General features: G+C 42.0%; 1 protein-coding gene across 1 annotated transcript in view; it reads right to left on the bottom strand.

The window, feature by feature from the left end:
- Positions 1-4,409: 4,409 nt before the first annotated feature.
- Positions 4,410-15,158, bottom strand: part of DNAAF5 (dynein axonemal assembly factor 5) — a 127,346-nt gene continuing 116,597 nt past the window's right edge. Inside the window, exon 13 of the mRNA XM_069209841.1 lies at positions 4,410-5,878. Coding sequence (XP_069065942.1) covers positions 5,727-5,878 — 152 coding nt within the window. The 3' untranslated portion in view covers positions 4,410-5,726. The remainder of the gene's footprint in view (positions 5,879-15,158) is intronic.

Below are 15,158 nucleotides of genomic sequence, written 5' to 3'. Positions count from 1 at the left end.
GTTCTTCCACTCAGGACAAAAAAAAAACAGCCTGCACTGTAATCTTAATAGCTTCTGATGTGTGCAGCAGGTCGCTGTATGACCACTGCCTATTTTGATCAGAGTCTAAAGCATCAGATGTAATAGCAAAGCAAGGCAGAACGTTTCCAGACCAACCAATCAAAAGGGCATTGCCTTTTCCTATAACAAGTTTGTGCATTTTCGGAATCTATTTGCAGGTGTCTTCTAGAATGTTGTTGTCAGGATCCATTTGTGGTTTTACAAGGACTGTCTTCTCAGAGTATTTGCTATAACACTGCTGAACCATTGCAGATGTACTGTATGTATGGCCTACTTTCTGGAGCGCAACAACTTGAAAGTTGATTGTGCTTCTACAGAGAGTGTCTGGGATCTAGCACGCTTTTGTCATTGTAAGAGTACACAGTTGTGGTATTGTCTGTTCGAACCAGCACTTTCTTTGTCATCAGAAATGGTAGGAAAGCCTAGGAGGTGACATGCACTACTTTTGCGCTCCAGTAGGTTGCTATGGTGTTAAGCCCTTCTTTCATGAAACAGATTCCTTGTGCTGGTAACAAACTCAGATGAACTACCCATCCTGCCAAAGATACATCCATGACAACCATCTACAGGAAGAAACCCAGGTGAACTGGACTTCTGCCATTAGATTTAGAAATGGCTCCACTGTGGCCGGCTGGAGACAGGACTAATCTGTCTGCTCAGTTGTCTTTCAATTAACTCCACAGATCCTCCTTACACTGCTGTAATGGACACACATTTACCATTGCATAGGGAATAATGAAGATGCATGTTACAATTAATTCTAAAATAGAGAATATTAGTCATGCCGTTGGTTGTGGTATTTATTATTGATGACACCTTAAGGATTGCATGTATTCTGGCCTGTCAAGGAAACATTTTTCTTAGAAGCATATCTAGCATAGTTCTAAAATAATTCTTAGTTGTATTAGATTTTCTGCAAGCGTTTGGAGCTCAATTAAGTCAGCAGCGACAGTTGCTCAGAAGTCTTGTGAGGCACACTCAGTGCTTAATTTGTGCTTGTTGTTTCCAGTGTGGAGCACCTGCACTTATTTTTGAGCGCCAGCACCTATTTTTCTGCCTCAAGCATTTACTGCAAGCAAAAGACACATATGGAAAAGACGGAGGAAGAGAAAAACGAAAAAGCATCATAACGGGAGAAAGCTGCAAGAGTGAGCTGAAGGGGCAGGGAGTGGCTGTGAATGGATTGAAGAGGCTCGAGATGTCTTTAGGATTGCACTGCCTCAGGATCCCATGTGCGCACATTTAATTGCAGCAGCCGTGTGTTTAAGAGGAGGGCTTTGGGCACCAGCACGTTTTTATTTACAAATTAAGCACTGGGCACACTGGTGAGCTGGCTTGGATCATTCAAAGATCCCACTACAGGTGAAAGATTTTTTTTTTTTTGCAAATGAACTGCCACTACAGCCATGCTGTTTATAAAGGTACGAGGAGCAGATTCCAGTCTAACTGGAAGAACCTTTTATCGAAAGCAAGCACTTCCTACCACAAATCACAGAAATTAACTGTACTCTTTTAATGCAGTACTGTGACAAATGCATTTTATAGGCCAGCCACACAAATTAATTCTCCCAGATGCACTTGAGAGTATACCTGATGAACTTAACTCAGCAAAAGGAAGTTTGTCTCAAATTAAAGAAGCTCTAGTTGGCCTTTTAGGTTGGCTTTCGGTGAAATAATGGTTACGACACCTTAGAAATGCAAGGTATAACCATTCTGCACAATATTCAGCACCCCTTTGTCTTTGGTTATGCTTTGCATTCTTTGGGATGACCAGTAATGGTCCTTTTACCCCCACCAGCGTGGTTCTCGGTAATATGGCTGCTGGGAAGTAATTTATTTGACATAGCAGCGCCTTCCCTACGAAGGCTGCTATTTGATAATTTCCTCTGCCTCTAGAAATAGCACCTCTATTGGAATGAGTGATGCTGCTGCAGTTGTTAATACTGCACTGACTGTCTTGAACTCTGTTAGTAGTGATGGTGGTAGCAGTGTCTTTCTTTGGATTTATACTGAGATTTTAGGATGACTTTCATCACCAATTCCACAGTTTTTAATGTTCTGCTTCAGTACTTGATTTGTGCAACTCTTTGACTATGTGAAGATCAAATTAAAGCTTGTTTTATCGTATTGTTTTGTAGCATTTCTACAACACTTGCCTACCCCTTGAGGGGGGGGGGGGGGCAAAAAGCTTTGAGGATTGTCAGGTAATGAACCCCTCTATTTCTTGAGCATGGCCGGAGATGGGGAGTGTTTTAATGTTGTGCCTCAGGCCTATAAATGTGTTCCAGGTGTTTAGCATCAAACTCTGCATGGAGAGGTTTGTGAAGGGAATGTGAGGGATAGCTATACAGACTACATATAAAATCCAGTGTAACTGGTATGTTGAGATCCAGCAGAGTCCTACTTTTTTAATGAGAGAAAATTCTGTTGTTTCTTAAATTCTTAATAACTATGATGAACCTTAGTCTCTTTGGAAGTCTGTTCCAGAGTCTGCACATCTGGGAAAAAAGCAGGTCCTCCAAGACAGTTTTGTTGGTAGTGAAAAGGGTACAACCCCAAAAGGCACTGTTAAATCACCAGTAAGTCTTATGAGAAGTCAATCCATCAGTAAATACTATGTGGAGTCCACCTAGAAGTGACACAAGCCCAGCAAGTGGAAGTGATGGTATTCCACCTAGAAATGTCACAAGGAATCTTCCCAAGAAAAATACAAACCCTGCCCCCTGGTGACTCTTGAACCAGGTAGTAGTAGTGTAGGAAGTCAACTCAGGAACAACCTAAAACCAACTCCTAGAGGCCTTGCTAAGCCACCCAGAAGCAATATGTGTATACCACACAAGAGAAATGTAATCCCTATCATTGGAGCAAGTGTTAAGGAGCCCATAACTACTATAGGAAACCCCTATGAGGGATAACCCTCTTAAGCCACCTAGAATTAAGTCACCTCAATAGAGACAGCAGTCCAGCCAATGAGACACTGATATGCAACTGTAAATTGATCTATGGAATCCACCCCGAAGGAATATAAGTGATTCCTCGTGAGGCACTATTAAGTCAACTAGTATTCTTTGAGATCCACCAGAAGCCAGAAAGCTTTTAACTAATCACCACAATGTAATCTTTAGTATTTAGCCAATTAAGGGCTCACTTATTTGCAAGCATGTGAATAGAAGCATCTAGACTTTTAATTTCTTTGTCCGAAGGAATGGATTTCAAGGGTGCCAAAGAATAGCATTTTGCCACTGCAGAAACTATTCGGAAAAGCAGTCAGGTTGTGGCTCTCTTGTCAGGAATGCAAGGTCTTGTTCTGGGGACCTATACATCTTTATTAGTCTTGGACTACCAAATATGTCAATAGTCGGAGTAAGGAACTTCTCTTTTGACATCTACGACACGAGTGGTATTAGAAGTCTTGCGGATACCCTCTGCTGTGGGGTTTTTACAATGATATCTGAAAAGACTTTCCTGAAAAATATTAACTTCGTTGCTAGGAAAACCTGGAAGGTTATTATATAAACAGGAAAAACTCTCTGGAGAACATAAGGCAATGTAAACATGTAAAATGTTCTGTCTGTATCAGTATCCCTCCTCATTGGTGTCAGAGGTGGTGAGTACTTCAGTTTTTACTGTGCCTTATCTTAGCTCAAGGTCTGCGTGCACCCCGGGGTCTCAGAGGGTGTGATCTTGGAAATTAGTGGAACCACAGGAGGTGGTTGTAAAATAAGTTGCCTCTTCATTTGGCTTATGGGTGCTGATATGGAATGGGAGATAAACTCCTCGAAGATGAATATCTCTCGGCTTGTGGAAAACAGATGTGTCTAGGCGCTATCTTGAATGTGGTGAATATCTGATCCATAGTTAGAAGTAGATCATGCAACTGGGTGTGCACCAGACTATCAGATGGAATATTTATACCAGACTGTTTTGTTCCTGGAGGAGATTGAGGAGGAAACTGGGAAGTTGAAATCGAACGTCAGGCTTTACTCAATGTTTTGACAAAGGATGAAACATCGATATGTGCTTCAGCCCGAATGTCTTGAGTTTGACATTCTGTCTGTTACTGCAAACAGGTGAAACTTTCGATGGACTTCTATACCTTCATCATGAAAAGGATTGGTAGTAGTGACAATGCTTTTTCTCCATTTTCCCCTATTTCCTTCCATAGGCGTCCGTAAGAAGAAGAGCGGGTCCTCTGTGGAAGGAACACCCTCTCTGGGGCTCCTCCTGTCTCAGACAGGCATTCTCTTGCCTCCCTCTCAGCCCGGATATCTTCGCTATTTTCAATGGTACCATTGACATTCATGTTCAAAAATAACACTCATCCACGGCGTGTGTCAAAACAGATTGCACAAGATCACTAGCTGCCTTTATTAACTCCCACATACAGGGCACTTCACAAACAGAGAAACCATCATCTACCGTCCTTGAAAGAAAAACATGAATAAAGCCTCCTGATGTCACTCACGGTATTCAACATTTCTGAGCATTCCATGGCTGCTGCCTATCCAGATGCATTTCTTTCTAATTTTTTGTATTCAGAGTTCGACACTAATTTTACGATGTGTGCTGTTGGTTGATTTCAAATCATAAGTTTTATTTGCACATATCTCTAAAATCAAAATAAACAGAATTTGGTAAACTGAGATGGGCTATCGTTTTTTTTATTTGCATTTAAAAATGATTTTTCAAGTCGGGCATTGATGGATAAAGAGGTTTTCAGAGGAGGAAAAGTGATTCTTTTTTCCCATTCCCCAAGTCAAAGGAGAAATCACACAAGGAGATAAGAGAATTCCCGCTAGAACCTCAATGAAACCTTTTTTGTTGCCCTGTTCAACTGTAATACCAGTGAGCAATAATCAGAAGGCTCCATATTTTTTTATTGTACAGCGAAATTAAAAGAAGTCAACAATGCATTCATGTTTCACTAAGGAAGCAAACTGTGACCTGCACGTAGTGCTGCAGGTGTCGGTTTCCTCAAAGTGTCAGGACTTTACAGGTTGGTACAGTGCGGAGAGGACTGCATAACATGCAAAACAACAAACACAAATGCATGCACACTTTTATGTCAGTGACACTGTTCACACAAAAGGCGAACGAGAAGCGTGTTTTTTGTAAACAAGGCCGAATACTGGATCTTGCACAGCATCAGGGTTTTTCATTGCATAGTATTTAGGCAGTAAAGGTGAATGGGCTGGGCACACATTTAGCAATACTGATTCCAACACTGTTATTCGCGTCAACTTTGGCAAATACAACTTTTTTATTTAGTGTATCTATTTGAAAAACTTCACACAGTAAGTTATTTTAATCAGCTGTAAATGAGCCTGGAACACTGCATACAATTCTAGCGGTTGGTTCCAGTGCCAAGGATGGATATTTCTTACAAAAATATATGTATTTTTTTTTTCTTTTGGTGCTTTTTCTTAAGAGGGCGCATAAAGTAAAAACATTTAATACATTTAAACCACAATTTCAGAAATAAATAAAATGAACTCTATATTAGCATAAACACGGCCTAGTTCACAAACAATTTTTCTCCACCAGTAAAGTCAGACTTCCTCAGGAATAAGTCACACTCCAGTCAAGAGTAGGGCAGAATCGCTCACAGGAAAAAAAGAAAAAAAAACTTTGTGAAAGAGGCCCTTAAAGACCTGTGACCGTGGCCTTTAGAGGACACTGGGGTCTGATGTGATTCCCAGTGACTGGATGTGCTGCAGAAGCTGGTCACAGTAGGCCGGCGTTCGATGCTTGTGCTTCACGGCTTCAATTTCTTGCACTAGCAGGGCTGGGGAGATGACACTTCCCTCTTTTAACGTTTCTGAAAGAGAAACACAAATTCATGCTTCAAATTGCATGCTTGAGAAATCAAAGTATAAAGTGTGACAATTAAATGTCACAATTTCTTTCCCTCCACTCTTTGAGTTCCAGACCAAAAAACGCTGCATAAACTCGAGGTATCTAAAGGTTTTTTTTGTTTCCATTAAGAATTTCAGAGTCTTCAATTCAGTGACCAGAGGCCACCTCCACAGAAAGCACTGCATTGACAAGGTTCCTTTTATTATTAATTCAGGTATCTGAACCAGTGCAATTCAGTGACCAGAGGCCACCTCCACAGAAAGCACTGCATTGACAAGGTTCCTTTTATTATCAGAACATTTCGTTGAAGCCAGATCATCTGCTGTCTGATTGAATACAGATTACACAAACCAGGATATAACGTGCAGTGGGTGGGAATACGCAAGTAAGCCAATTAGATGACACGCTGACCCTTTTCTAGCCAGCAAAATCCCTAATTACAGTACGCACATTTTCAAGATTATGCTCATTACGAATTTCAAAGCCGGGATTAAGACTGAACAAAAGTGTGATATCCCAAATCGCTCTTGGTGCCTTTGAATTGATAACCTTTTTCAATTTTCTTGGTAGAACTTCTCTAAATGTGCCCACTGTCTGAGTAAAAAGCCATGAGGGGCTGTCACTTCTGTCACCAGCTAGACAGATCTTGTTTATTAGCCCCCGGCATTTCTAATTGTTACAGCACTCATCCAATAGTAAAAGCTTTGCAAGAAAACTACTAATCAATTTTATTCCTGAATTCTAATTAACAATCCAAGGTAATCTTCCATAGTTCATTTCCTATCATGTGGTATATAGTTGTAATGTATATGCCTTTCAGAGGAGTAATTTAATTAGAAGCAAAATGTTACATGACAAAAATAATGGAATATTCAGGTGCAGAAAACTAAATCATACAGATCTTCAAGAGGATTTTACACCATATTAAAGTACATTTCCTGACCATTTATCACTGATATACTATTGCAAGGTCCTAGCTTTCTTAATTTCTTTGTGTCACCTCAATCAGTCACTCATCGCCAAAATTCCATGTGTTGATGGTAATCTGAGCCCTGCTAATAAAAAATCACTTCTGCTTACCTACTCTGTGTGACACAGAAATGGTTTGCCCGATCCACTACTTGTGATGTTATTTAAGCCCATTCCAGCTTTTGAACATTTTGTTACCGTTAAATTGTTCTTCTATTTCAACAGTGAATTGAAAGTATTCTAAAAGCAAATGTAATTTTGTAATAATTACTTAAAACATTCTATATTATATTTTCATTTCTCACCCCCCAGATGTTTTATTATTTTAACTTCTGTAGCACAATTTCCAGAGGCAACTTTTTCAAATTAAAATAAATGATAAACCTCACAACATTTAAATGCCATCATGTAGCTTCTATTACCCACATATTTTCTTCACCTTTTCTTATCGCAGCAACAAAAAACACAGTAGCCTGCACTTCCTATATCCAGTTAATAAGTGTATCATAAATTTGTCACCTCAAGACAAATAAGACATTACTTTGATTCTCTACCCTCAGTGGTGCGATTAAGAGTAGGTGCCACAACAGCTTCACATCTCTTAAAGTATGATGGCAGAATACAGAGGGTGCCTTGCTGCTATGGTAATCCAGCAGCGGCTTACAGATGATCTCAGATTTTCTCTGATCATCGTGGAGGCCATATTAAAGTATCTCCATGGTGATCAACAATCATAGTTAGTTCGTCTAACCCGTTGATATGGAGAGGTCATCACTCTTCAAGGGGATGCTATTGTTTCACTGGCTTATAGGAACATCTACAGCCTGAGAGTTAGAAGTTAATCTGCTGGATTAGTTGTTCCTTGGAAGTCTAGAGTGATTTTGATGTGGCCTCAAAATGTATTTCTGGAATCTGTTCGTCCCCAGGCATTCCCACCCTACATGAAGTTCATTCCACTCTATGCTGCAAACAGTCTATCATTCCCATCACAACTAAGGTACATTTGTCTGAGTTTATTCAGAATTCTATATCTGCTGAAGATGAGTTTCTATAATTTCTATTTTGACACTGCAAGTTGATCGGTGGATCCTTCCATAGTGTCTGCAACTGATCTTGCATTCTTGTCTTACCCAATATTTCTCTCATACAGACATGTTAAGCCATTTAGGCATTTCATCTGAGAACGGGGTAAATATTGGAAACCACAATCTTAATAGTGCTATATGTCGGAAATTTTTCCGAAAGGGCTTAACTCTCTCATAGACGCCTCACTATTTGATCAAGGAAGGAGCCCAGTGATGGTTTTGGAGACATCATCATCTCTCTGTCTCATCAACAGAAAACTCTCTCCTACAGGTAATGGAAGTCTGAATCTTTCTTGAGTGGTGCAGATCAGTTGTCATGCAACATTCCCCAGAACTTCATTTACAGTCGTCTTCCACCGCTGTAGCAGGTGTGAAGTACGGGTTTAAGTATATGGGTTTGTAAAAGGAGAACATCATAACCACAGGATTCTGCAATATTTGATACCAGTTGTCAATGAGTGGGCACGGTATTTCTGCAACAGATATTACTGGCCCGTGCCTTGAAGGTAACTATACAGAGTCCCATATGGACCTACCTAGCAAGGGTGCTCTAAATGTGGTCAACGTTTTTTAGTCTGTTGGAGAGGCCATTCAGAAGTCACTCGCAATTAGGCCACTGTCAAATGCTGTTCTAAATTAAGCAGAATCAGGCCTCCCCACCCTTCCATTTTGGCATGCATTAACTGCCTAGAAATCCAAGCCTTCCCTCCTGTTCCCTAAATAAATATATTATATGCATTTTGCAGTAGATCCATTTTGTGTTTGGGTGTATTGTGTGAGGATCTTCAGATAAATACAACAATAGTGGTAAAACATAAATTTTTGGTGGTGTGACTCTCCCATATCACGAAATAAACAATGGATGTCACGTTTGTAGGTGTCCTTATTGAGCTCTTCACAAAGTGTTGGGTAATTTGCTTTGTACAATCCTTGGATGTTGGGTGCAATATAAGTCTTCAAGTATTTAATTTTATCTTTCACCCAGCAAAGGTGAAAGATCATTTCAATCCTTTCCCTAGTATGTGGCCCTAGCTCTACAGCCATCAGTTCTGACTCTGTGAGAAACATTTTGAAACCAGAGACAATATTGTGGTTGTATTATGTCTGGAATTCATCGAATGGATTGTTCAGGGTGGATTAAAGTCAATAGGATAACACTTTCAAGTAAATTTATTGTGCGTTCCCCAACCAAAACTGTCCTCACCCTCTAATTTTAATTGGCGAAGGCTCTACTATCACGTTAAATAGGAGCAGGGGAGGGGACACCCTGTTAGTCTACCTGTCTAGGGGGTTAAGCTAGATTTGAGATCACACCATTCTCACCACTTTTGCTTTACCTGCATCATAAGCAGCCCACATGCTTTTTACACATACTTAGGCCAACATTTGCCTTAATAAGTTCATAGTCTAAGAACGCTTACGACATTGATTATGAGGATTCAAACAGGATTTCCTTTTCATACAATCAAAAAATATTATTGAATGCAAATGCTAAGTTTCTGCTCATACACTCTGCCCTTCACTATACCAGCATCAAACATCCACATTCCCATTTCCCCTGCCTAGGTAACACCGGTGCATGTCGTATATAGCCGGGGCAAGGTTAGAGAGGACAATGTCCCTCTTGTAAATGGTAAAGTATAGCAAAAATAGTTATGCTTTTGCATTCTTTTGCTGCTATGAAAGTCACAGAGTTAGGTCACCATTTTAGATTTATATAGACATAATGCACCAATTGTTTCAAAAATACATATATGGGGGTAGTGTTACTCTTTCACCTCTTGGTGTTTGGTGTATCATTCAGCCTTCTAGGAAATGCTTCTATTGGAATGCACCAGGGTCCATTTTACATTAAAAAGTACTCTCACTCATTATTCTGTTTGGTGTATTTAGAGCTTGATTACTTGTATGCATTCTAGTGAAAGCAATCCGTTCCGCTACTTTATTTCCCAGCACTGGCTAAGCAACAAGGGCAGGCTTTAACGTGATAAATAGTATCTGTGCATGCAAGCAGTATTTTTGAATGCCTTTGTATACACTGAATGGCACATTAAATCAAGGTCTACAGCTTCGCCAACGTTTGTTTTGTCATTAAACTTAATTCAGGCCCGAATCAGTTTCTCTTTCAGAACCTTTCCACTGACTTGGTTAATCACTTCAGTGACACAAAGCAAAAATAATTGTGACATTCGCGCAGGGCCATTTGGCACCACAGCAATCAGTGTATGTATCCATGTGCATTCATTCTGGCTTATTATTTTATTTCAGTATTCCTGCCTTTGCAATGCTGGTAGGTTTCGCTGCTTCGAATTTTAGTTGTATACATCATTTGTTTGCATGCATCAAAATTGCTTGCTACTGATTGGGTAACATCTTTGTACGTATACTGGATCGGTTTTCGTTCCTTGACTGGTCTCCTTGTTTCCGCTCGTGGTAAGCCCCATAGAGACAGTACACTGATTATATCACAATCTCAGTGAACCCTGTGGAACTCCTAATTGCAATTACTTGACCAGAATGTGGAAACATTTTATTTCCCTTAATAATTTAACAGTTTGCACAGCTAAGGCAAGGGAGGGTTCATTTAGTTGGTTGTCGCAAGACAGTTTGAATTTGACTTTGTTCATTATCAATAATAATTTTTTCCTGGTGTACGTACATTGAAATCAACATTATGAAAATTATCGAGGTCAATGCCATACAAATATGGTGCCACTAGGTGATGACAGGGGTGTCAACACCTCCGTACTAGGACACAGGTCCATGGGATGCAAGACGAGATAGTAGGTAACCAGCACACATTTCTCTATCACCATCAGCGGAAATGCATCATTGAGTATTGTGCAAGCAAGTTTGTGTGTGGATCGGGTACAGAAGCGGTAAGTCTGTGAAATCCATAATTATACCAAACACACTGTGGTTGCAAAATTGCATAATTGAGTGGCCCTGTATCTCGTAAGAAATAGATTTGAATACACAAACAGAGGGTGCCAACAGGGGAACGGAAGTCGGAAGAAGTGAAACATTATGAGTGGAAATGGATGAAACTCCAAGGCCAAGGGATAAGCTGAAACCGGGTTGGGAAGAAGTGAGACTGCTGGAAGTGAAAGGAGATATAGGCTTACAGCCTGAAATTAAAGCAGAAAATCTGATAGGGGTGCCAAGATGAGAAATCAATAACATAACATTAGTGCAGTAAGAATGCGACCGGGAAGCAACACAGCAACACGAAATGTGAAGAGGTGAGGGGTGTAGCAAAAGGGAAAAAAATAAAAGGACAGGAAAAATAATAAATACTGCTGGGAAAGAAGCCACAGGACATGTGAACTGCTAGCTGAAAACCATGTAGGTCTATGGTTTATCAAAAAACTGTGGCCCTGCTCGGACGTGTGGGCCAATTCTCCTATTCAGAAAAACGCACAAGGCCTTTTACTGCATAAACCTCACCCACCAGGGTTACCCCTTGGTGGCAAGCTCAATCACTGCGTTCACAGGAGCGCTGCGAGTCTACAAAAAATGATGAGGAATGAGAGTTTGAGGGGGTTTTAAGAAGTTAAAAAATATCTGTCTGGTAGGAAAACTTTGTTTTATTCCGTCCTCTAGAGGGTATGATTGAAACGTGGAAGAACAGTAGAAAGTGTGTTTGGATTTAATGGTCCTACTTGTCAACATGTTTCAAGCCACCCTTCCCTGGGGCTTTCGTCAGGACCAAGGCGCGTGGCTCCCTCAAATGAGGAAACTGGAAGTCTTCCGGTAATAGGATTTAACAAGTATATCACATCTGGTGGACACAGGAGTTGCACAGCATATGACATCTTTCGAGCAGCTCTCAGGCAAACTCTTGCTAATCAATATACAAATGTTTAGATGCCTGAAGCTGCGTAACATTCTAGAACACTACCAATATGAGTTAAAGGACCATGCAGACTTTAACCCTATGGAGCCAAAACTTGTTACGGAACAAATAGGGAAGAGGGGCATTAACAGAAAAAACAAGTCATTAGTAACCAACCCACCTTGGAAAACTGCAGGAAAAATAGGAGCAGGTAGGGCTGGAGGACGACCAATGGTCAGAGGCAAACGTGGCTTCCCGAATGTTGGCCATTTCTTCCCGCTTCCGGTGAATTCAATTTAAATACTTCCATAGGGACTATTCCACCCGGTGCGACTCGGGAAGATAGGGCGTGACCACACCTTGAATTGCGGGTGGAGTGCTGAGGAGCCAAGCACATTCATACACACAATATGGGGCCGTCCAATATTGCACCCAAGTGCACCGGATGAAGGCTGATGTCTAGGGGCAGTTAATAACCATACACACTGCGGTGGCAGTGCTAGGCATAAAAGAAGATCATGAAGCCACCAGATGGGCCAAACTGGTGCTGGCAGTGGGCATCCTTATAGCCCAATTATACAATGCACACCACTGGAGGAGAAAGGATCGCCCGCTCCCTTCGCGAATGGGATACCTGTGCAATCAGAAGCGCTATTCGTGATGCTCACAGCCAGACATGGCTGCCATAGCTCACCGTGTCGAAAGATTACTCTATCTGCACCTCATGGACGAGACCCAACTTTCAGAGGTCTCGTGCCCCAACAGGAACAAGAGGACTGTTCCACTGGGAAAGGACGAAGATCGATTTCCAGATGTCTGGTCCCGGTGTGTAGCAGCACAGAAGCATAAAAGATGCATTTAAATGCGGCCCAGAGCCCAGATTGTGAATAGTGGCGGAGATCATTTCGAGCGTTCCACTCATCAGCTTTTTGTCGAAATGCTCTCTGCATCTTTAAGGAGGGTCTAGCTGTCCCTTTGGTTTTGCTGGCCCTCGCAGTACTTTCAGTTGTACAGATCCATGGAAGCGACCGGTCGTAGCTTCTGATCTGCACCAAGGGGAATGCAAAGGCCCTTTGTTGTGCTACATTTCTGGGCCTCCCACACCCTAAAGACAGAAGGATGCCACAATACAGAAGTTCACACTATGATCTTGGCACACACACTACAATCCCCAGACAGCATTAAGCGCCGAAGCAAACACTCGTGCAAAACATGCCTTTACCACTCAGTTGTGGGATGTCGTAGATCAGTTAAGCAAATCAACTCTGTGGAAGCAAAGATTGCTTCTAATTTAGCGCTAGGAAACCCTCACCGGGCTAACGCGCGCTTTAAAATAAAGAACTGGGGAATGCATGGCTCCCGTAAGCTGGCTGTCCTGCACAGCTCCTTCTTTGTGCATCAGATGGATATTCCGTAAAATGTTGCCAAAACTATCAGATGCTCAGAATACCAGCTAGCAGGATTGAACTGCAGCTTCAGTAAGTGTGTATTTACAGCGCAATGCATCATCGACGGGCTGACATCTGAGATGGGTATTATGGGACATTAGAAGGTCATTCATTCACCACAACTCCCGATATTAACTCGCCCCTAAAATCGTACCCACATCTTTCGAAAATATGTGAAGTGAATCACACCAAACACAAATCCCACTCAAATCCCTACAGTAGCCATGAAACTGGTCGTCTACCGTGGCAACTGTTAGTGTATTTTTAACTGGATCATTTAATAAACACTACAAATTAGCTCCGAAAATAAACCTCTTTCACAGGTTCAGAAATAGAAACTTGACTCACGTTTGCTTCTGTGAAGGTTATTCAAAGCAGTATGAACTATACAGAATACACAGGGGCTGCAGTTACTGCTGCGCGTCTGTAGGTCTCTAGCGCCACCAAGAGGTTAACATGTGAACTGCCAAGACTGTATAATTAACATTCGCGATACACACAAGACCAGAGAGTTTGCTATAAACACCAACTACCATTGACTGCGAAATCGCGGTGTCGGCAGGTCACTACGTTTTTAATCATCGGATTTTTCCCCGAGTGCAGTGCCATTTTAGGAAATCTGGGGGCCCTGGGAAAGACACATTTTAGGGGGCCCTGTGTAGGACAACATTATTGTTATTGTTATTTTCTCTGCCCATTTTAGACCCATGATACAAACAAAACTGAATTCTAAAGGCTGAGATGGATTTATAGATGTGAGAGGGGAAAAAAAGCTACATTCCCTACCGCGCCCTTGGCAGGTGGGAGACCTCGGCAACTGCCCTCGCCGCAAACATCTCTGCCAGAGTGACTGTATTTATAGACCCTAAAAACAGGGAAGGCCGCGGGTATAGAAGTAGGCCTAAATCTTGGTACTACTGATCAAGAAGGCTGGACGGCTACAGCACAGCAGCAACCACTGAAGGACCAGAATAACACCACTCAAACCCGAAAAAGGACTGCAAGCGAATAAACAAAATCAGGGCAGTGTACTTTGTTCCGCTTGAAAATACTTTGACACGCAAACGGACGAAAAGGAGATCTTAAGTTGTCTCAGAACAAACATCAGCAACAGATTCAGGCCGGTATCCTTTCATTCTGGGAGAGGTGCCTGGTGCTATAATGGCGCAACAAGATTGCAAGTACCAGCGCGCACACGGAAAGAGGGCTTGATGAGCTGCAGTGTATTTCTACGAGGGGCCTGTGGGACGGAGAGAAGCAGGGACCTGAGGCAAATATTGTAAAATTTGCAATGTGATTCAAAAAGAACACGGCTCATTTTCAGAGCCGATATACAGAAAAGCGCAAATCTCAATTGGATAAAACTTCAGAAAACAAATCTTCCTCCCACAGGCTGCAATGAACCCTGGAGGCAGGCGTGGATGATGGGCTTCTGTGGCACTGGTTCACACTCGCTCCTTTACTCACTGTGCCCTAGGATCCAAGCTATGCCACACTGACATGGTCTAACAAGGACAACGCCTCTGGGGTTACTTGTGTTCGCCTCTTGCTGAGGCTCGCCGGCAGTCTGAGGTGGATTGTTCACAAGGGGAGCAGTGTCAGTACTGATTTTCTCGGCAGGCCTTTGTCTAGAGTAGTATAGGGGGCGAAAAACCAAGTGGTTCCAAACCTTTTGACTTCTGTGGAACCCCGCCTTATCATTATTGGAACTCGGGTCCCCCACTGAATCATTATTGGAAACCAGGTATCCCCCCCCCCACTGAGTCATTACTGAAGGCTGGGGACCTAATCTATTAATATTATTTAATTTAATTTTCTAAGCAGTCACGGACCCCCAGAGGAGGCTTCGCGGACCCCCAGGGGTCCCCGGACCACAGGTTGGGAACCACTGCCCTAAGTGATTGC

The sequence above is a fragment of the Pleurodeles waltl genome, chromosome 10 (assembly GCF_031143425.1).
Source record: "Pleurodeles waltl isolate 20211129_DDA chromosome 10, aPleWal1.hap1.20221129, whole genome shotgun sequence".
Classification (NCBI taxonomy): Eukaryota; Metazoa; Chordata; class Amphibia; order Caudata; family Salamandridae; genus Pleurodeles; species Pleurodeles waltl.
The sequence above is the reverse complement of the archived record's forward strand: the minus strand, read 5'-3'. Positions and strand labels throughout refer to the sequence as shown.